This window comes from Glycine max, chromosome 4 (assembly GCF_000004515.6).
Source record: "Glycine max cultivar Williams 82 chromosome 4, Glycine_max_v4.0, whole genome shotgun sequence".
Classification (NCBI taxonomy): domain Eukaryota; kingdom Viridiplantae; phylum Streptophyta; class Magnoliopsida; order Fabales; family Fabaceae; genus Glycine; species Glycine max.
The window spans coordinates 38,818,930-38,842,743 of record NC_016091.4 but is presented as its reverse complement, the minus strand read 5'-3'; the positions used below and the strand labels follow the sequence as shown (position 1 = coordinate 38,842,743).

Sequence of the window (23,814 nt, the reverse complement as noted above, 5' to 3'; positions counted from 1 at the left end):
TCATTGGGGAATAAGCACTTACATCTTAATGAAGTAATAATCGCACGGAAATTAGGGTTACTAAACCAAATTTAGATATTTATGTTACAGAATAATGAAAGTCAGATCTTCCAACTTGTGCCGTGCAAATCTCACTGCCATCTGCTTGTGGTCCCTCATTTTCTCTCTATGAGTTGAGTGGATGCTTTTTAAGAACCTAAGTTGGTCCCTCATCTACACCAGCGCGCTACCTATGATCTATATCATCTAATCCAACTGATCACACTCAAATGCCATACACCACATCTTTTGAAAGTGATTATGACTCTCCTGATCTTGTTGAATTTCCTTCCACTCTTACTGTTTCTCTAGTTTTCTGCAAATCTTTATCTAATAATCTTAATTAAGAATATATATATATATATATATATATATATATATATATATATATATATATATATGTGATATGTAGGAATAATTCTAAGACCATATTATAGCACACCAAAAGGATTTCATTCTCTTATAAGATCTTTGCTTTTATAATACTATCAGAACTGCATTAGTTCTTTCAATAATGGTAAGTGGAATTTTTTTTGTTTCCTTTCCAACAGCTGTGCGAATTTCTTGATAAAGATACATGTGGTTGCACAAAAAGTGCAATCCATGCATTCTTCTTCTTCTTTTCTTTCTAGTTTTTAAATAAAAATAAAAAATGGATTTCTTTCTAGTTTTTAAATAAAAATAAAAAATGGAGTTATGAATAATGGATTGAGGGTCATCCTTATCTTTCTCCCTTTGGGCCGGCAGTGCTTAGTCCAATATTGAAGCTTGCATCTAATGTGCACTCAATTGAATAATTATGTTGATAATGCAGTTAATCACTAAGCCAGTGATTGTTCAGCATGTGGTATGAAAAAATCGAGGTAAAATTATCACTGCCAGTTTGGTTGACGTGTCACTTTAAAAGGATGCCACGTGATCAATGATCATTTACTTTTTACATATAAAAATGCAAAAAGCTGAATGCTGTAAAATTCAAAATTTCACTACTTCTCCTTAATAAAAATTCTGAATTATTATTCCCTTGATGAGGGAATAGGTTGAAGTCTAAGGTTGGTGTCATCTGCTCAAATAATTGACATTTAGGTGCTCATTTGGGAAACACTTTTCATTTTAGGGTATTTCTATTTCCTTTCCCTTTCATTTCTTCTCTTTCTAGGTTACGGTGGAAGGCATAGAACAGAATAACCAGATAGCATCCAGAATTTTCTCTCTCGTGTAAGTTGGTTCTTGTGATTTTAATACTACTAGCCAAGTCCTTTATGCTTCTCATTCTTCTAATGTTTTCAGTGAAATCTTTTTTTTATATATAATATGTACAATTGTCAACTTCCAAGGCTATGATTTTTGCTTCAAATTGGTTTCACAAACTAATCAATTGAGTAAATAGAATCCTACTCGCTTCTATTTTCCAGAAATATATGACTTCAGCACCAGTGGAAGTTCTCAAATGGAACTGGGAAAACTGATTTCAGTGTAGAACTTTCAGTTTTTGGAGACTACTCAGAACCTTACTTTTTGCTCTCTAATTTTATGATTCTGTTTCATTTATTTACTAACTACTGAAAATAGGAATATTTTCATTGTCAATAATGCAACACCTTTTGTACAATCTTGCAGTAAATTTCACAACAGAAACTGTATAAGTGTAATAATATCACAAAAGGGTTTCTATTTCTAATACCAATGAATAAAATTTTCCTTCTTTTGTCAGAGAGGGTTGCTTCAAGCTTGCTCCATATAAATATATATATATATATATAGAGGTATATATATATATTGAGGAGAAAGATAATTCAAGGAAACAATTCCAATGATGAGATAAGTAGATTATGATTATGATGATGGCAAGTTCAAGAGAAGGTCGTCAAGCAAAGCAAGAGGGTGACACCACTAATATTGACAAGTTCTCCCAGGCATCGTCCACTTCAAGACAATGGTCAGCTTTCAGAAATCCAAGAATTGTGAGAGTGTCACGTTCTTTTGGAGGGAAAGATAGGCATAGCAAGGTTTGCACCATAAGAGGGTTGAGGGACAGAAGGATTAGGCTCTCAGTTCCCACAGCAATTCAGCTATATGATCTTCAAGACAAACTTGGACTAAGCCAACCAAGCAAAGTGATAGATTGGTTGCTTGAAGCCACCAAATTTGACATTGACAAGCTCCCTCCACTCCAATTCCCTCAGGGTTTTGGTCAATTTCAGCATCCACAAACCCTACTCCCCTTCCATGATTCAAGTGCTGCCTCTCATCAGCTCTCTCTAGGACCCTTCTGTGATGCTAGCTCCACATTTGTGAGGGATGGGGGGATTCAAAACCTCATGGCAAAGTCAAGGTATTGGGAGAACATAGATTCAATGTCAAGATTAAGAGGCAATAAGGAAGCTGAAAAGGGCAAGTGGATCAAAACAAGTGAGCAAGAGAATCATGATCAAGATGGTGTTGTTGGAGGTTACAACAGCTTGCAAGTTTCTACTCAGAGGCTTTTCCCAATGCGTAGTAGTAGTACTACTACTACTACTACTCACTCCCTTTTACCTGGTTTGTTTAACAATTCCATGCCATATAACTCCTACAACTCTGAGCCTTCTAGTTTGTCTTTATCTCAATTTGGAAGCCATGGATTGTTCCCTACTCAACAAGTAGATCCTAATCCAAGCAGCGGCAACAATGGTGTGCAATTCCAATCTTCTTTTCCATTACCATCATCTGGCTCTCAATTATTTTTTGGGTCATCTTCTGCTACACCATCAATGTTCACCACCTATGCTCCATTTATTGCACCCTCAGTGGACACTGATCCAAGACAGTTCAACCACATTCAGTTCTTGAACTCAGGTTCTCATATCTTGCCTCACCCTCCTCTCATTCCATCTCTTCATCACTCATTCAATTCACATGTCAGACCCTTCCCAGAAGCACCCTTTAGTTCAAAGCTTTTGGATTCAAACAGCAGCAACCGTAGCCAGGAAAATCATAAGGGTAGCACTTCTTGAATCTCCTCAGTCACCATTGTTCCTTCCAAAGACGTTAGATTGTTGTGGCCCTTAATGTTGTTGTGCAAAGGATCATGTGAGATGGTATTCTTCATAGAAATCACTCAAGAAGCTAATGCAGAATGTATTTTATACACTTTCAAGTTTCAATTACCAAGGTGAGTACATGCACGTTTGTAGGAATGGCAATGCTAGCTATACATATGAGATTAGTATATTTTGTATTTGAATCTTTGTGATTTCAGCTATACGTACCTTATTGACAAACCATTTCTGGGTACAAGTTAGAATAAGTACCAAGCTATTAAATAGAGTTCTCTTTCTTAATTTCTTGTATGCATATATATGAATTCCATCATTGAATTTTATTTATGTAAAAAAGAAGAAGAAAAAAAGTGATGTTCATTTTAGTTAGTTAGCACTTAGCACAGTACAGTTCTGTGATCAAAGCTAATTATTCAATTACCAATGCGCTGTAGCTTGAAAGGGTTTAGCTAGAATATCATTGTGATCATCACTACAAACATCAGACATTGAATAATGCATACGATGTAGCTTGAAAGGATGACCATAAAATAAAGTCCAAGAACAAATGTACGTACGATCGATGTCCTTGTTGTGTATGGATTAAAAAAAATGATTAGTTATAAAAAAATTAACATTCACTTTCTTTATTGTTAGTGTGCTTTTTCTTCTTTTTTTCTGAGGTGTTAATATACTGGAGGGACAGGTAAGGAAATAAGATATGGAGACGGGTGATTTCACTTGTTTATATAACAGAGATATTGTTGCTTCTATAATTAAATTAGTACTTTCACCTAAACTCGTGAATTTTCATTCCACGACTTGAGAGCTTAATATATGGCTGGCAGAAGCAGCTCTTATATATAATATATAATTAAAATTAATTTTACAGAAGGTAATGTGTTTGATCAAGCCTCTTCTCGTATATATTCTGATTAATGCTTACTTAATAATTTTGTTCTTTTTTATTACTTTTTTTTACTTTATACATTGCTATGCCAAGAAATTAAACGTCCATTTTGTCACGTTAACTAGTGTTTAGCTTAGCATCAAGGCAATGCATTTTACCCGAATGAAGAGATTGATAAAGTATGTTAAAAATAGAGTCATATAATCTTAACGGGTGTATATGTTTGTTAATTTCTCTTGTAAAATTTCATCTCTCTTTTTTTTCAATTATTTTAGTGCTGGTTTAAAATAGGGACCAGACATGCGAATTGGGTTTTTTTTTTCCATTGGACAAGAACTGCAACCACTGACACATGTTATTTCTAGAGCTAACATCAACTTATATAGATATCTTTTATTTAGAAGGCAATAATACCTTTGGAAACCTTATGGATGGTGATGGTATATATGTTATATTGCATTTTATCATTGTCTTTCAACAGTTGTTATGGTCGGTTTGCTCGCTGCATGTTTTGTCATAAATCTGTTCTAGTTCCAGGATGCATGATTCTTTTCTTTGCTACCTATATGTCACTACATGAAAACATTGAATTGAATTGTGAAAATATAAATAAATTGTGCCTTGTTGGGGTGGTACGGTATGAAACATATATAAAAAGCTAAGTTTCATTTAGTGTACATCTATAAGAGTAGTGTGGTATATAATTTGTCTTGAAAGAAGAATGATGAATTATTAATTAAAAATATGTGTACCATGTCCTTGTGCATTAACATGTATATAGCAACATTCAGAAAGCTAGTAATGCAACCTAATTTGAATCAAAGGTACGTACAATTTATTGAAATGTTGTTCAACTATGTGGTGGAAAGAAGTGTCCTAATTATATTTAAACCCAATTCAGAAACAACTTTTGATGCCTTTGGTTAATGACTTACTCCCGATGCATGCAGCTAGCAATGCGTGCCGACCTACTGCATGTGAGGGTCTGCCACAAATTCATAGTTGGAAAAAGTACTAATTAAAGATAATGTTGAACAAAGAAAAGGCTGGGAGATGCAACCAACCATGACACCCTATATATAGTAAGATTAAAAAGGAAAAGAAAGAATGTAATAATACCTACTGATATATAAAAAGAAAAATTGTATTCAATTCACACACATATTTTGTACAATAAAAAGAGAATTGTGAAATAAAATTATCAATTTGATGAAAAATAAAAAAAAAAATGTTACAAATTTCTTATAAAAAATATTATATGATCAATATATAGAGTATAAAACTCGAAAATTCTATATGTGACTATGTTCTCTTGAAGATTGAATAAAGTAAAAAAGCTGTTAAGTTGCATGCTACAGTCCAAAGGGGGTCTGAATATTACATAGATGTGTGTGAAATATTGCAAAGAGAGAGAGTAGTAGTAGCCTAGTAAGCAATAAGTCTTGTGTCTATCTTCATCTTTGTACCCTATTTGACAGCATCTTGATGAAGGTATGGAAGCATCCATCCACACAAAGTGTGGAAAAAAGAGAAAAATGTTTCCAGATCTACAGTTTCCACTGACAATGAAAAGGAGGCAACATAAAATCACAGGCAGAGACTGAATTTGAAAGCAGTCTGTGTAGTAGACAATAATATGTCACAAGATCCAAGATGAAAAAATTAAATTACAATAAGGAGACTCAGTGGTTGCAGCAGTTAGGGTCCTTTAGAATAGAGTCATCAAAGAGAAATGTGACCAGCAGTTAGGGTCCTTTAGAATAGAGTCATCAAAGAGAAATGTGACCAAAAAGTTTTATATATATTTGTCTGTGTGGTCCTAATTATATAATTATTTCAGTGGCTTTAAAACATAGAAATATGGACAGAATTCAGACTTGGCAGTACATTATCATGGAAAGTCTTTTTATTTGCTTACACAATATAGTTAATAGTGTGTTTCATTAGCTTGTATGTCTTAATTTTATATGTGGATGCTTGTTAATGTACCTTTCAATTAATGAATGAAAGAAAAAAAATCAAAATTATGCATAACAATTTATTATGTGGCAGTGGTGAAACTTTTGACCAGTGTGGCTCACAACCATTATTTGTGTTGACTTGGTTAAATGAGAGAAAAAGTGCTATGATAATGAATGGGTGGTTACTACAAGTCTTGTACTCCCTCGTAGTTTTGTTTTGTATTTTTTTTTTTTTTTTACTATAGAAGATGAATCTGATGAAATAAGTAAAGAGTAGAGAAGGCATAATTTTAGTTATTGAAAAAAAAGTTAAAGGTTTATATTAATTTTAATATATGTACATATAATATTAATCATTAATTTTCATTAATAATTAAAATAAATTTTTTATTCTCTAAAATGAATAGCTCATTTTAAAGAATTCACGTCCTAAAAGATATATCCTATTGTTATTTTATATGATTTTATTCTGTAGGCAAAAGAATTATATTAATATAAATTTTTATTTTATATGTTGTTTTAATAATTGAAGAAGTTTTTCATTTTAGTATTTTCATTAAATGAAATTAAAATAATTATTAATTAAAATAAATTGGAACAATTTAATTCAATATTAAAGGAGATAACATTCAAACTATCGATGCAATGAAAATGTATTAATTAGTTCATTTTGATTCAGTTCTACAATTAATTTTTATTAAATTTGAACCAAACAAACCTACATAATTAATAATGGACTAATTTTATTCAAATAATCAAATTTAATATTTATATTCATTTTAAAAGTCAGAGAAAGATCATTTAATTGGACTATTCGTTCGGTATCTCTTTCAACTAAAATGACATTATAAATACCAAAAAAGAAAAAATGGTAACGTATATAAATTCTGCATATAATTAATAACAAAATAAAATTGGCAAACTTACAAAGTGTAAATTTAATTGAATCAAATAATCTTTGTTTTTAGATAAAAACAGCATCATATTATATATATACTAGATGTAATATGTGTGTGTTGCACAAGTTTATTTAAATATAAAAAATAATATAAATACATAAAAATATATTGAGAATTATTTTTTAATAAATTTATAATTTATTACAAATAATTCAATATAAATGGTGTTTTTAGAATATTATACGTATTTTTTATTGAAATTAATCACGTTAGTTGTCAATTTTTCACAAGATTATTTATCATTTAAAAAATAAAACATATAAAATATTATATTTTATTGAAATAATTTATTAAATATTTTCTTATAAATATATATTTCATATTTATAAAATAGAAAAATAAAAAATAATTAACCTTGCTCTGTAACTTGGCTTTGTGATCATTAAAGGTATAAGTTTAGTTTTATAACATATGATCATAATAATTTTGTGACTTGTTTCATAATTCATATAATCAATATGAAGCAAGAAAAAAAAAGTATGATCAAATATTTATTTTTTATTTTTCATCCATATATATATATATATATATATATATATATATATATATATATATATATATATATATATATATATATATAAAATAAAAAATAATTTAAGATTAAAGTTATGCTAATTTGATTATATAACATTTAAATTTAATTAATTTTGTGTAAAATTTAGAAGAAACAATATTAATAATTTTAATTTTTAGTGATATTTTGTATGATTAAACTTGTAAGTTATTAAAAATTGAGAAAACGCATTAAGAAAAATATTTGATTTTATCCTAGTAAAAGGCACCTCAATGTGTTAAAAGATGATATTTATAAATAATCCGTAAGTCACATTCGAGATAATATTCACATGTTCGGTGACCGTCACAATTTTGTGTTTATGAAAGATGTATGGATGTGTTGAGGGGAGGAGGGAATATTTATAAACAACTAATGATCTCGACTAATGTGGGTGGTAGGACTTTATAGATATTGGAACACTATAGATATCTTTTATCATTTGTTTTTATTTCTAATTGCAACAAAGAATTGAATAAAATAGATAATCTGCCATGATTTTAATTTAAATTTATATCTTAAAGATAAATAAAGTATTCAAAAAATATCATATCACTAATACAAGACACATTATATTATACCTTTTTAAGAGTTTTTTTTTATAATGTTAGTATAAAAATTTTACACTACCAAATAATCATAAATCATGTAAGTATGATTTTTAAGTTAATTATTATAAAATTTAATAAATTTATTATATGATAACTTATAATTGAATGATAGAGTAATTATTTTTATATTATTAGTGCATAAAACTGTTAAAGTGTATAGGTCGTTGGACTTATTTAGTCAATACAAACTATAATATTGTGTATTGTCAATTCATTATTGAATTTTTCTGGTAGATTAATCACATAATTTTTTATATCTTTAATTATTAATTAGAATGAAATATATATTATGAGTTATTTTAAACTTAACTGCATATTATTTATAAAATTATTATATATTTTTGATTATTATTGTCATGAAATATATTTTAAAGTAACTAATATACAAATAATAAATTTGAGCATAATTCCTAATATAATATTTAATTTTATTATAGTATTTAAATATCTATCTTTTTTATTGTCTTTTGGTTTTAAAATATATATTATTAACGCACAATTATCAAAGTTATACAACAAATATGATTAATTTCAACAATTTAATCATATTTTTTTATTGACATGATTAAAAAATGATACCAATGTTCATTAGTAGATATTATATATATTACTAATGATTAGTTTTTAACAAAAAAAATATTCTAAAGTAATTTCACTTATCAATATTTAAAATATGAATTTATTGTAATGAAATTATAACATTTTGATTTTTAAGAATATGAAATTATTATTATTATTATTATTATTATTGGTACAATAGCTGTAATAACATCGCCTAAAATATTAAAGTCCGAATATAGACATAATATGTTTTGAGTTCTACATTTCCAAAAATAAAAATAAAAGAAAGAAAAGGATGATGAAAGTTAAATAAAAAATGAGTGTAAAGATAACTCTTTATTAAGAGAGAATTTAAATAGAAAATGGAAAATGGAAAATCGTAAATATTTAAGATAAAAGTGTCTAACAAAAAGTGAAAACTGTAATCAGATTTTCCATTATAATTGTTATAAATTGTAGAGTATATAGTATTTCTGGCTTAACTTTGAGAAGATTTTAAATCATAACTAATTATGTTTAGTAAAATCTTCTTTTTTAATCATATTTTTTGATCTACAAGACTTGAGATATTATTTAAGGTTATTATATAATATTTTTTTATATAAATTTAAAAAGGTTATTATATATATACATATTGTGCTAATATTTAATGTACTGATAACATATATCAAATTTTTAATTAATAAAATTATTTGTTATATAATGCATCTATCATATATTGTTGATATATATATCTGAAATTCTTATTATTAATAACAATTTAACTTTCTGTTAGAAAGAAAAGGTTATGCTATTATAAGTTAACATTTAACTATTAGTATACCTAAATACAGTATAAGATGGGGCAGTTTTCTCTAAAAGACTTTAAAACACTCAATTTTCCAAGTAAAGAAGGATTAAACGTTTTGTTCATGTCTGAATTCTGAGACTTCAAAGTAAAAGGCTGTAGAGTTGTTAATGAAATCCAAGAGTGCGTGTAAATCTTGGTGATAAAAGAAAGTTATCCTTATTTATGAAATGTAATTAGACTAAAAGGTTGAATATGAGTTAGTCTTGTTAAAATGATCTATATTAGAGGTTCAACGATTTTACTGTGATATATTGGTTTAATATTCTAGGCCAGTATAAGTCAGTCTTATTGAAACAATCTCGAACGATCCTCGTTTTAAATTTCAAGGATCCTAATAAACTGTACAAAGCTAGATGAAACAAAAGAAAAAAGAAAAAATCACATGCGCATGTTCATATATATCAAAAAGAAAATTGAAAGAAATCAATCCACGAACGCTTTTGTAGTTGAGTTTGCATGCGCTTTGTAGGCGTGCAGACGAGTGCGTACGTCATCCCTAGTAAAGAAAAATTTATTGGCTTTGTGGTCCTCTATATATATTTTATGTTGTACATTAGAGAATGGGACCATTTTTTTTATCTCTTTCGTTTCTTTAGAAAATAAAATGAAAAATAATTACTTCTATGTCCTGATTATGGAATGTAGGAGTTAAAAAATAATTAAATTAGTATTTATATTTAAATATAAGAAGATCTGTTTAGGAAGTAATTAAATGTAGGAGTTAAAAAAATAATTGTGTAAAAATACCACGATTGTATCATATATATATATATATATATATAACTTTTACATAGTTATTATTAACTTAAAGTCAATAAACTTACATCAAGATTTTGTGATTGAATATCAAAGAAAAATTATTTTACGCTGTAAATGTATCATTTATTTTCTCTTTTTGTATATAACCTATAATAATTATAATGGCCGTGCCTATTTTTTTGTTTCTATGTTTTTTACTATTTTTTCTCTTAACAAATGTTATAAATTACTATTATGTTATAATTCCATATAAAATGATATTTTTTTGTCTGTCTAATATTTTTGAAGTTCAATTTAAAGGGTGTTCTATATATAATAGGTCTAAATTTTTTGAATAAGTTCGAGTTTTTAAAATGATTTAGTTAGCGTTTGAGGACTAAAAGTATTGCATTTAAAATTAGAAGAACAAAAAAAATACCAAAAAGTTTAGAGAGACTAAAAAATGAGAGAGATAAAAAAATTAGAGGAATGCTAACAATATTTAATGTCAAAACGTGCTGAAGAGCCAAAGATTCTTTGAATGTTGAAGAGGCTTTGGCTTTTTGTGCTGTTAGAGCCAAAGATTTTACCTTTCTGAATCCTTCATCTTGTTGAAGTTCCTACTTATAAACCTTTAAGGTTCCAATCATCTCTTCAATGGACATGGAATCCAGGTTCTTTATAGTTCTCAATGTTGTCACTTGTGGTCTTCACTTTTTGGATAAATTTCTTAAAAAATTTTCAATATTATCATAATTATCAAATGTTTAATTAAGACAACGTAATTCATTTAAAATAGTTTGGAAGCGTCCAAACATAACTTGTATATCTTTACCATCTTCCATAGTGAAGAGTTCATACTTACGTGTCAACAAGCTAAACTTGTTGTGTTTTACCTATGATGATCTTTTATACATTAGAGCTTATGTGTTTCATATTTTTTTTCACTTTTGTATCTATGAACCTTCATATATTCTTCTTCAAAGAAGGCACATAGAAGAGCGTTTCAAGCTTTAGATTTCAATGGAAACTTTTGTCTTTGAGTGTTTGTCCAAGAGGTTTTTGGGACTTCATTCAACTGATTGTCCAGTAGTATGTAGTTGCCATGTTCTACAATCTCCCAGAGGTCTATATGAATAAACTCCAAATGAGCTATCATATGTTCCTTCCAGTAATCGTATTTGATGCCTTTGAATAGTGGTGGCTTATTTGTGGAATATTCTTCTTCCATATCTATTTGACTTTAGGATCTTTCCTCTATATTTTTTAAAATACTCAAGCCGAGAGACTCGGCTCTAATGCCAACTAAAATATAACAAATCACACTAGAAAAGGCGGGGGGGGGGGGGGGGGGGGGGGTTGAATAGTGTGTTAGTCAAAATATAAAAGCTTTTCAAAATGGAAGATGCTATAATAAACAAGTTTATAAAAATCCTCGTCCAGTGACTAAAAGGTAGACTGACATTCAATAAGGTATAAAACTTGTTTTTTAGTGAAAACCTTGTGTGCAGAATGTGTCAATAATGGAAAATGAAATACTTTAATAAGCTAACAAAGAGCACTAAAAATACTTTGTTTTATAATGGTTCACTTAACCTGAGCTACGTCCAATTCTCGTCTACCAACCAATAAAAGGTTCCACTAATCAAACTTGATTACAACAAATATTCTTTCCTACCACTTCTGGCTTACAAATATTCTCAAAGCCACTCCTGGCACACCATTTAGATTCCTCCTAAATCTAAGAACACCCAAGTATTGTTTTGTCACTAAGTCACTCTTGACTTTCACACCACATAGATTTAACTACAAAAGTACATAAAAAAATATCAACAGCACTTAAATTTAATTACAAAAGTACATACAAAGTAACTAAAAATTGTACTCTAATTTTGTCCAATTTTTTTATTTTTCTTTATCTATATATTTTTTCTTAAAAAAAATAAAAATCAAAATTATAAAATTTAATTTAATAAATAAGTAATTTTAAAACCAATTAAAAATTATATAATATAATATTTATATTTTATAATATTTTAAATTAAAAAAAATAAAAAGGAGAAAGAAAGTCTCAAGTAGTGTATATTGAAAATTAAATTATAAAGTAGTATAGATTGAAAAAAAGTAGGAAAGAAAAAGTGTATTTATGAAGAAAAAAAAAACCTAAAAATTACACCCACCGTACTAAAACAAGTGTTGTATCTGAAATAATTATTGTTCCAAAAAAAAAAATATCATGTTAAGTTTTCAATTAATGTAATATATATTAATTGATTTTTTCTACTAGTTCCCCTAATAAGTGTATTTTTAGTTTTTCAATGAATGTAATATTAATAACAAGGTTAGTTTTCAAAAATGAGTCTTATTAGTTAGTATCTTTAGGGAATTAATTAAAAAATTAAAAAAATATTTATTAGATAAATTATAAGAAAGCTTAAAAAAAGTAATGGATAATATAACTTTGCACATTTCAATAAAAAAAAAATCTCTTTTTAGTTTCTTAACTAATGAACACTCATTAATATTTACCTTGTAAAACTAATGTTTTCTTTTATTTATTTATTAGTTTTTATTGATCTAAGTAAAATAACTTAAAATGTCACCTATTTTGAGACGGAAAGAATATTGATTAAAGTTTTATAATGAGATTATTTCAACAACTCACTGTATGATAATTTTATTCAATCTACAATGTAGTTAATCTCAAATAAAATCTAAAAAATTAACTTTGAAAACCTTTTAACAATGGTAATGATTTAAAATATTTTTTAATAATCTATAAACATTGCATCCATTTAAAAAAATCAATCTTAATATAGTTTAAAGCTACCAATAATGCATTAATTTATTTTGTTAGTTTCAATATCTTTATTTTTGAAAAAAAAAATCAATACCACCAAAATCAAATTAATGTTCACTAAAACTTGAATTTATTTTAATATTAATACAATATTTTCCTATTCATCCTCTTTTGAAATTTTAAATTATGGGAAAAGAATTAATATTAATACAAGTCAAAAGTGATTTCATATCCTAAAATTGGTAAAAAAAAGTCAAAAGTGATTTCATATCCTAAAATTTCTCTTTTGAAAAGTAATGGATAATATAACTTTGCACATTTTCCTATTGTATCAATTTATTTCCTATTCAGATAAAAAAAGTCAAAAGTGATTTCATATCCTAAAATTTATCAAATAACCTCTCATTAAAAGAAATAAATTGATTTAATATGTATATAAAATAAGCAAAATAAAAAGAATTAATATTTTTATAAGAAGAACCAATTTTTTTATAAGAACCAATTTTTTTTATCATGAACTAAATATATGACTTTGTTACTATCATTTTAATGAAAACATTTTTTTATAGTAAAATTTTTTCAAATTGGTAATCTCCGTGTTTTTTTTTTAATATTTATAACAATCTTTTCTTACAGACGTATGATGTATGATGTTTTTCGAATAACTAGGGGTTAGTATAATATTTTTTAAGTAGGGATAGAAAAAGAAGAATATTGCGTGCAATTTGGAAAATGTCGGTGTAAATTTAGGGGTGTATTTAATTAGGATTATAAAGGATTTTAAAATATTTTTACAAAAAATTTATGTGATATTCAATCAAGATTTTTAAATGATAAAAATAAATTTTATGGTGTTCAATTAAAATTATTAAGAGTTTTTAAAGAATAAAATAAAATTCATTCATATTCAATAAGATTTTTTATAACTTATAAAAAGTTTTCTAGTATTTAAAAGTTCACAAATTTTAATAAATTTTTTCTAAAATAGATTTTGATGAATTTTATGAATTTTTTTTAGAAAATATAAATATCACACCATCAAATAATTTCATTTAAATCCTTCAAATTTTTCAAACTGTTTTTCTTTTTCTACCGATTTCTTCCTCTTTTTCCTTGTCCATATCCCTCAAATTCAGCTCTTATTAGTAATCTCTCACTTACTGATCCAACCATCCCTGCTTGTGGCACCGAAATAAAGAAAAAAAGGTACCCCTTTGGAAAACAAAGTCCTCTGCTTGAGAAGTGATGAAATTAAAAAAATACCTTCTAGCTTCGACACACAACATCAAAGCTTCTAAACAAAAATAATATAGAGCAAATAAATTTGTGACAACTCTATCATTTTAAAGCCATAAGCTTCTCCTTCTTTTCTCTTTTTATTGGGATTGTGTGTTTTGAAATTTTTTTTCTTCAACAACTCATAAACCTCTCCATTAAACCATGTTCGCAAGCTGTTTGCAAAAATTCCCCTGAAGCTTACTGGATCCCCTATAACCCTAGCCTTTTCCACCAAGCTGAGTGAACCTTTTCCAAAAACTTAAGAACCCCGGGATTTTTGTGTTGATGTTAAAGTCCAAAGTTTGTTATTTGATTAGACAATAGTTTAATTTTGTATGTTTATGTAACTTTCGTTTCCTTTCCAAAGAATGAACTATGATTTTAAAAGACTTTTTAAAAGATTGTAAAAAGTTGTATTGATTTTACTTTTTTTCTATTCAAAACTTATCATTTATTTGTTAAAATTTGAATGTTTTATAAAACTTCAAATAATCTTTTAGAATCTTATAAATTTATAAAGTCCTTTCAAATTTTATGATCAAATTCATTAGTTGTAAATCAATTAAAATTCAAATTACAAAATTCTAATCATACATGTCATTTCAAATCTTATAAATTGATAAAATTCTTTCAAATTTTATGAATTTTATTGTAAATTCACTAAAATTTAAACTAAAAAATTATAATTATATAAGTCTTTTAAAAAATGGATAAATAATCATTTTCGTCCCTAAATATGTAAATCACTGACAAATTTGTTTCTAAAAAATTAAAATTCAAAATTTAGTCCAAAAAAGTGTAAAAAGTGAAATAAATTTATCCAGCCATTAACTTTCGTATATTACCATTAATAAAATAACCTACGTGGTACCGATAGACGAATTTGTCGTAAAATTGATTGCCAACATAGTCATGCTGAATAAATTGAACGAAAATGTCAATAAGTTACCATTATTGGACCTAAATGTTAGTAATTTTTTGTACGAAAATTTCAGTAATTTTTATTTTAGATAAAAATGTCAATACATTTCTATTGGACCAAAATGTCAGTAAATTATCATTATTGAACCAAAATGTCAGTAATTTTGTATTGAACCAAAATGTCAGTATTTTTCTATTGGATGTAAATATTAGTAATTTTTTGTTTAACCTAAATATCATTATGGTTTTATTAGATTAATTTGTTAGACCCCAAATTTCGTTTCATTTAAGGGTAAAATATAATTTTAAGAAATTTCTCTCAAATTTTGAATTTTAATCTTTTATTAGCGAATTTGTCGGCAATTTACACATTTAGAGACAAAAATGATTATTTACTCTTTTTTATTGATAACTCAAAAGGTGTGACTCATTCAGCTTGAATTTGTGAAAGTGATATGATATACACTAAACAAACTTGGAAAATAATGAAAACTCTTAATTGTGGCTATATTTTAAACAGGGTTCTAAGGTTATTTTTTTAAGAAAGAAGATATATATATGTGGATAAATTTTTTTCCTAAAAACAGGAAAAAAAAAAGTAAATAATTTTAACAAATTTATGTTTATTATCATTTAGAATGGAAATGTACTCATTTATTTCAGGTAAACTAAAATGATAGTTAAAAAATTACAAAACTTAAAGATGAATTTAATATATAATTACTTTATGAATTTATTTCATGTTAAGTCTGTTATACTTTCATTTGGAATATTATATATATATATATATATATATATATATATATATATATATATATATATATATATATATATATATAAGAGTGTTTTTATTAGATATTTGTGTATATATTTCTAATTTGTTTCAAAATTTACAATAATATAAAATACCCAAAGAAAAGTGTTCAATGACGTTAATTGAAATGTTATTAGAAAAAATCTCTTATTTAATGTTTAATATCATATCATATTTAAGTTTTGTGTTAATTTTTTGAACGTTTTATATAATCATATTAGTATATTTATTTTACTAAAAGTATTTGGGGTCTAATAAATTAGTCTAATAGAAACATATTTATATTTAGGTTTAACAAAAAAATTACTGACATTTACGTGCAATAAAAAATTAGTGACATTTTGATACAATAGGAAATTATTAACACTTTGGTCTAATAATGATAACTTGTTGATATTTTTATCCCATGGAAACATATTGACATTTTGGTCAAAAATAAAAATTACTTAACATTTTCGTCCAAAAAATATTATTGACATTTTCGTCCACAAAAAATTGCTAACATTTAGGTCCAATAATGATAACTTATTAATATTTTTGTGACAAATTTGTCTCTCTGTACTGCATAGGTTATTTTATTAACTGTAACGGATGGAAGTTAACGGTCAAATCAATTTGTCACACTTTTTACATTTTCGTAGACGAAATTTTGGATTTTAATCTTTCAGGGAAAAACTTATCAACAATTTACAAATTCAGAAACGAAAATGACTATTTACTCTAAAAAAATCTTAAAAGTCATTACTTTCCTACAAAATCTTTTTAAAATCCAGATGATTTTTTTTAAGTCAAAATAATCTTTTAAAATCATAAATGAATACACCTCCCTTACATTTTTTTATGAAACATATTATTATTTTTTAAAATTTAAGTTCCATATTTATTTCAATGCTGGATTTTTGTTGGAGTTTAAAGCAAATGTAATTGTTTTTCATATAAATTTTTAACTGAATAATAACATCTATATATGACGTCAAAAAGTAATAACATATATATGCATATTTTTAAATTGCAAAATTTTACTAATAAATTAACTATTAATATGACAATAAATGTTATCACTCAATAATTTAAATTTAAAAAAATTCTAAGAATAATAAAATTTTATCACCCTTAAGGCTGGTTACATATATAATTGGCGTTGAGACGGTCAAGACAAAGAGCAATTCCAATAAGTTGTTTATGTTGGTTTTTAAAGTTAATAAGCAACTTGAGAATAGTATTGTAGCAAATGATTTTTTTATTAAGTTCTTATAGAAGTTATTTATATTAGCAAGAACAACTGAATTTGCATAAGCATTGAAAAAATAATTTTCAAAGTCAAAATGAGAGTTCTTATATTTTAAAAGAGATAACTTTGTAGAATTGTTTTCGATTGTCTTACTATTAAAGTCAAAGCTTACTAAAAAAATTAAGATAAGAACTCAATTTACATTGAGTTTTATCACTAGAATAAAAACTAGTTGGTGTACTTAATTCCTACATACTACCATAGTTCATAAATATAAAACTTTCTTTTAACTAATTTATACCTTTAAAAAAGTTGATTAATTGAGTTAGTAGTATTAAATTTTTTTAATAATTTATATTATTTTTTTAAAATCATCCTTAAAATTATTGAACTCACCATTTGTCTCTTTCCACAAATTACTCTCTACCTATTTCATTAATGTGTATTAGTTTTTTTTCCTCCTGTCCTCACGAGAGAGTGCATTTATATTTTTTATTTAAAACACTTATTGCAAAGTAATAAATGATATTTTGATAAATAAATAACTAATATAAAAGACAACTGTCTTATAAAAATGGACAAATAAATATAAAATAAAAGTCTTATACTTAGGGACAAAGATAATAATAATAAAGAACCTAACTAGTAAAAAAACCATAAATATATAACGTAATAATGTAAGGTCATATTATGTTTACATATAAAAAATAATAATTTATTTAATGAGAAAATCTAGATTTGATTTCTTATGTGTAAAAAAAATTTGATTAACAACAATAATACATTACTGTCAGAAAGTGAGTGATTCGCGAGTTTAATTCAACTTTTGATAAGTACCATATCAAAAAGTGAGTGGTTCGTGAGTTTAGCTCAACTTTACAAAATTGACTTATAAGATAAAGATTTTTCTCTAATTATATAATTTATTTGGACATTATCTTCATTCGTGTTGGACTTCAAGATACCCTATTTTTCCTATGGCTCATCCGCGATGTGCACTTTTCACCACAATTACAAACCATTTTATTCTGACTCTGAATTGAGAAACGCCTTTACTCTATGCTCCTGGAAAAAAAAGTTATGAATGCACGGATTAAATTCTTGTATTAGAAATACTCTTATGAACAAACGGAACCGGTGAAACATGAGAGGCTTCGATGAGTTTAGGGACTGACTTGTCTCCTACCTAGGAACCAAATCATTACAATAACTGGTGAAACATTAATAGGGGTAAATAGGTAATGTTTTGTAGCAAAAACGAGCTGCGTCTTCCAACAATATGACTCCATATTTCCATCCTTGAGTAGATTTTGTGGGGAGATACTCATTTTATGCTGCTCCCATTTCTAAAAGATATGAGATTCCAAAACTGAATATATTCATTAAATCATTTGTAACGAGTTTCTTTTTGTATTTTTTTTTACGTTATTGATAATGAGTTAATGACTACGCTAGCTCCTGTTGTTTGTAATTTTTATATTACCAAAAACAAATCAGGCAGGAAAAACGTTTTTATTACTTGAGGATGAAGATTTTTATCGTTGAGCCCAATCTACAAATTTTTTGTTTGGCTTAGCCCAATCCACAAGTTTTTATAAAATTTCCAATTCAAAGGGTAAAAGGTAACAATACTTTTGTTTGTTAGTTTGATTAAACTAAAAAGCTTAAAAATTAGGAAAAAAAGAAAACGTATACAAAAGCCCCCGGCGAGGATCGAACTCGCGACCTTTCGCTTACGAAGCGAACGCACTACCACTATGCTACGGAGGCAGATTTTTAAAAAAAAATTATCCAAAATGTATTAGACAATACTAAGTAACCCCGGCGTTTATCAATTTCTTATTCATTTTAAAAATATAATACAGTAATTATTATTATTTTGAAATCAAATAGTGTTATATATTTTTTGCACAAAAAGAAAGATGTATGTTTACGCACTACCACTATGCTACGGAGGCAGATTTTAATAAGAAATTTATTACATACTACTAAGTAACCCGTGTCGGCGTGTACCAATTTCTTATTCATTTTAAAAATATAATACAGTAATTATTATTATTTTGAAATTAATTAGTGTTATATATTTTTTGCACAAAAGGAAAGATGTATGTTTAATGAAAATAATACAGTAAGACGAAAGCCTTTGCGGAAAAGCAAATATAATACGAATGTATATATTACATATCAACATAACATCATGAAATACTTCACTCATATCTGGATTGAATATAACCTTATTTAATATTAGCACATTTTAAGTATCAATCACGCCTAAAAAAATGTGATTAACGAAACAAACATGAAGAAAATGATATATTAAAATATATTTAGTATAGATTGTATAATGTGCATATCTCATTGGTTGAAGGTACGCGTGATTAAAAATAATTTATGAGTATAATTATTTTCTTTAAAAACGAATAATAAAGTATATGATATAGAATCAATTATTTATAGCATAATTAAATGATATGAAAAATCTACTTATATTTTAAATTTTATAAAAAATATTAAAAAAATGAAATGAATTTATTATGAACTAGGAGGTTGTAATATTGTAATTTTAAAAGTCTAAAGATATGAGACTACTTTGTAAGAAAGTCTTATCAGAATAATATCTTTTTCTTTTATATTACTTCCTAGAAAACTTTAGGAGTAAAATTTAACATTACCAATTTTAGATGGACTTTTAAAATTTTTTTAAAGAAACTAAAAGGCTAAAATATAATTTAATTTTTCAAGAAAACTCAAACTTATAATAAACGAAAATTCAAGTATTATGCAAGATGTACTTTTTCATTTATTAATTTAATGTATTAGAGAAAAAAGAATAAAGTATTATATAAATTATTGAAATTTTCAAATAAAAAATTTAGTATGCACGTCACTTTAATCTTTCTAATCACAGTTGGATAAAAATATAAAAAAATCCCAAATAAAAACATTTTCTTAAGAAAACAAACTTAGCGGAAGTTGTTTAAGAATATTAGTTGACAAAATTTAATACGTTCAATTATATATTTTTGTTTTATTCAAATAATTATAATAATCATAATTAGAAATAAAATTAATATGCATCAATATAAAAAATGACAATTTTACTTCTAAAAATTTTAGAATAACTAAGAACGTGAAAATTAAAATAAGTTCAACTTTAATGATGTCTTAACACCACATTATTTTTTTATGGAAACACCACATTATTTAAGAAAACAAAAGTGTATTTATTATATAAAAAAAAACCAAAAAAAATTTAGTACATTTTGCTTCTTGAGTACTTAAAAGTATTTAATAGAGTACATTAAAATATTTTTTTGAATAGCATTGTTAGAAATCTTCGTAAGACTCTAAAAATAATTACAAAAGATGTAAATAAGTAAAAGCCAATATTTTTTTAAAAGAAATTGAAATATATGTACGTAAAAATTAACTAATAAATTCATGTCAATTGCAACCGAATTTAACGTCATACTGTCATTCAAGCTTTGTAGCCACATGTCAAGAATCCAATTCAACCTCACACAAATAATCCTTTGAATTAAAAAAAAAAAAAAACAATTGAGTCAATATGCTTCAAATCACCACCCTATGCAACACCCTGCATTTTACAATAATTGCTCTTTACTTTTATTTCCTCAACTTAATCTCCTAACATCTGAACCATATTGGGAGCACCTACTGGGCGTAGCACCTAAACCACACTATAGTTTTTCTTTTATTCCAAGTATGCACTATAAGGCTTAAAAATGGACAGATAGTTAGATAAAACAAAATGGGGAGATAAAACAAAATGGGGAGAGAGAAACATTAGGAATTCAATTTTCCTATAAAAAAATTGAAGTAAAATTTATAAACTAGATGAACATCTACTTCTGAGTGCATATGACCTTCAATAACTAATTAATCAAGAATAGTCTCACTTTTTTCAAGATATTAAGGTAATTGTGATTTGCCAATACAGTAAGAGTAAGAGACACATTTCTCTACTTGCTTTAATATAAAGTTATATTAATTAGTTGACACATACATATTATTATTATTTAGCAACTAGAGACTCTAAGAATGAAAATACAATATATTCATTTTGTAAGCAACATTAGCACGAGACTTTAACCTCCTCCATAATTTGCACCATTGGAAAAGGGACATATTAAGTCAGTTAAATCGAACATTTTACGACGGTTTCATAAAAATGAGTGTCATAAAAGGCAAAAATATATTATGACAATTGAGTTAAATCGTTGTCGTAAAGTTAATTTTTTAAGACGGTTATAAAATAACTGTTTTAGAATGTCTTTAGAATCTAAGACAATTATTTGGATAACCGTCTTAGAAAGTCACTATTTTATTATGTATACTAAGACGATTCCTAGAGTAACCGTCTTAGTAAGTCTTCACTTTAATCGCCTTTTTATGACGGTTATTCTATAACCATCTTAAATTCCAAAGACATTCTAAATCGGTTGTAGCAACAACCGTCTTAGATTCTCATCTTCCCAAACCACATACTAAGACAATTGTAGCATCTCAATTATTCTAAGACGGTTAGTCCAAGAACCGTCGTAGAATTAGTTTAATTTTTCTTTTTGGACTTTTTTTGTATTTATTTATTTTTTTTCTCTCTGGTATCTTTAAATAAGACGTACATTGATGGGAACCACAAAAGTATCATCATCATTTTCAACAGTTACTTTTATTTGAAAGTATTTCTAATAAAACTATTAACCTAAATGAATATTGAATAGATGAATATAAATTGCAAAAGTAGAGAATTTGGGAATGAGTTCCTTAACAGCAAGAATGAAGCAAGTAATACTCATAAATATCCATTTCTTAGCCATGAATTTAAAAATGAGGGAAAAAATTGCTAAAATTGTTGTCATAGTTCCAAATTACAACTTGAGAGGGGTGATATTGTATTCGATTCCAATATTCTATTCAATATGCATCACAAAAGTAGTGGTAGAATTTTGTTTACTGATCTAGATGATCATGCACTACTAAGAGATTTAAAATATCATGGTCCCATATAATAGGAAATTGGCAACAACCAATTTACAAGGGTTTTCCAATCAACAAAATTTACCATGATCTTGTATTGTTCTTGCCTTCATTATTGAACAAAACAAAAATGTAAAATTGTTTTCTTTTCCTATTCCCCAGGATCGCAATACAGGTTAAAAATAAACAGTAAAAAGACTATTTGTCATCCAGCCTAAAAAATCATTATTTAATCTTGATAATGAAATTGCTCCCAAATGCTCCTTAGCATTTAGCTCATAAAAATATATCACACCTGAGTAACTCTCTCAACAAGGCAGTCATCACCATAGGTCCCTTTATGAATACATAGTATTCTCTGAAATCGAGGATCCTTGGCAATCTTGTTATGTATAAAAGGGATAAATAAATACACCTAGAAATTGAAACAAGAATAATATAATTCCTTTTCTCTACTAGATTGAGGGATATATCATACAAGAAATGTGATCAATGACATGGCAGCAAAAAAACATGATGTTCCATTGGAAAATAAAGTCTTTTAAAGAGAAATGAATTGCTCTTTGGAACTTAATCCATTTGTAATAGATCCTTCACATGTCTATCCTTAATAGAATGTGATAATGGATGAAATTATATGAACAATCATATGGCAACAAAAAAACCATGATATTTCAAAGGAAAATAAAGTCCAAGAATTTTTATCTACCCTCCCCATACCTCACTCTAAGGGAATTCCCTCATGCATTGCCTCGCCTTTTTTATATGTAAATCTCAAATGTTTGAAAATATAAACTAATAATCAAGAAGACATAACATCTACCTTAGAGCTACATGATATTTTTGGCCTGACTTCTCGAGTTCTGCCATGACATAGTTCGTAATACAAGGGGTGCTTGAAATATCAATAGAACAAAGGTAATAATAGAATATGGGATGTTTGATTCAAATATACAATGCCAATGCCACATTACAAAGACGAGCTTCTTAATCTTGGCAAAGGATATCACAACATAATATCTAACATTAATATGAATCCATGTGTGAAGCTTGAGTGTACATAGAGTTATCCCAACTCAAGCAGCTTAAGTCGGTGAAGGGTGGCCATGGGCACAAGACAACCATCATTCTGGGTGTAAGAGACATTATTTTTCTTCCATATATTTTCACATACACAATTGATTTAAGATCTTTCTTCCATATATTTTCGTTATTAAGGACTCTGAAGGGAGAAGTTGGGCTTACTACACTCCATCCCACCCAAAAGCCCTACGTCACTAAGTAGCTAGCTAATTAAAAGCTCGCTAAACTTGTTTCATGCACCTTAAAATTAACACTCCAGAATTTCATTTTATCAATGAAAATTTATTGTTTTCTGCACACAAACAGTTGCTTCTAATAGTTGCCAAAGCTTCAATAACAACAGGAACATAACTGGCGTCTAATATGCTTGGATAGTAGGAGATGCCAACAGATTGTAGCCATAATTATGGAACATTGCCCATACCAAGAGAATAACTATTCACAAAGGAAAATGAAAATAAAATAAGTCACAAAATCCCACAAT

The 23,814-nt window shown here is 26.9% G+C and overlaps 1 protein-coding gene and 1 non-coding gene across 2 annotated transcripts; one reads left to right on the top strand and one right to left on the bottom strand.

Annotated features, from left to right (window-relative positions):
• Positions 1 to 518: 518 nt before the first annotated feature.
• On the top strand, positions 519 to 3,375 carry LOC100788984 (transcription factor TCP5). Its single transcript, XM_003522243.5, has 2 exons — positions 519 to 1,257; positions 1,754 to 3,375. The coding sequence occupies exon 2, from the start codon at positions 1,872 to 1,874 to the stop codon at positions 3,033 to 3,035; it is 1,164 nt and encodes a 387-aa protein (XP_003522291.2). The 5' UTR covers positions 519 to 1,257; positions 1,754 to 1,871; the 3' UTR covers positions 3,036 to 3,375.
• A 15,569-nt stretch (positions 3,376 to 18,944) lies between these two features.
• On the bottom strand, positions 18,945 to 19,016 carry TRNAT-CGU (transfer RNA threonine (anticodon CGU)). Its single transcript has one exon. It is a non-coding gene; the product is annotated as a tRNA-Thr (tRNA).
• Between the last annotated feature and the right edge of the window lie 4,798 nt (positions 19,017 to 23,814).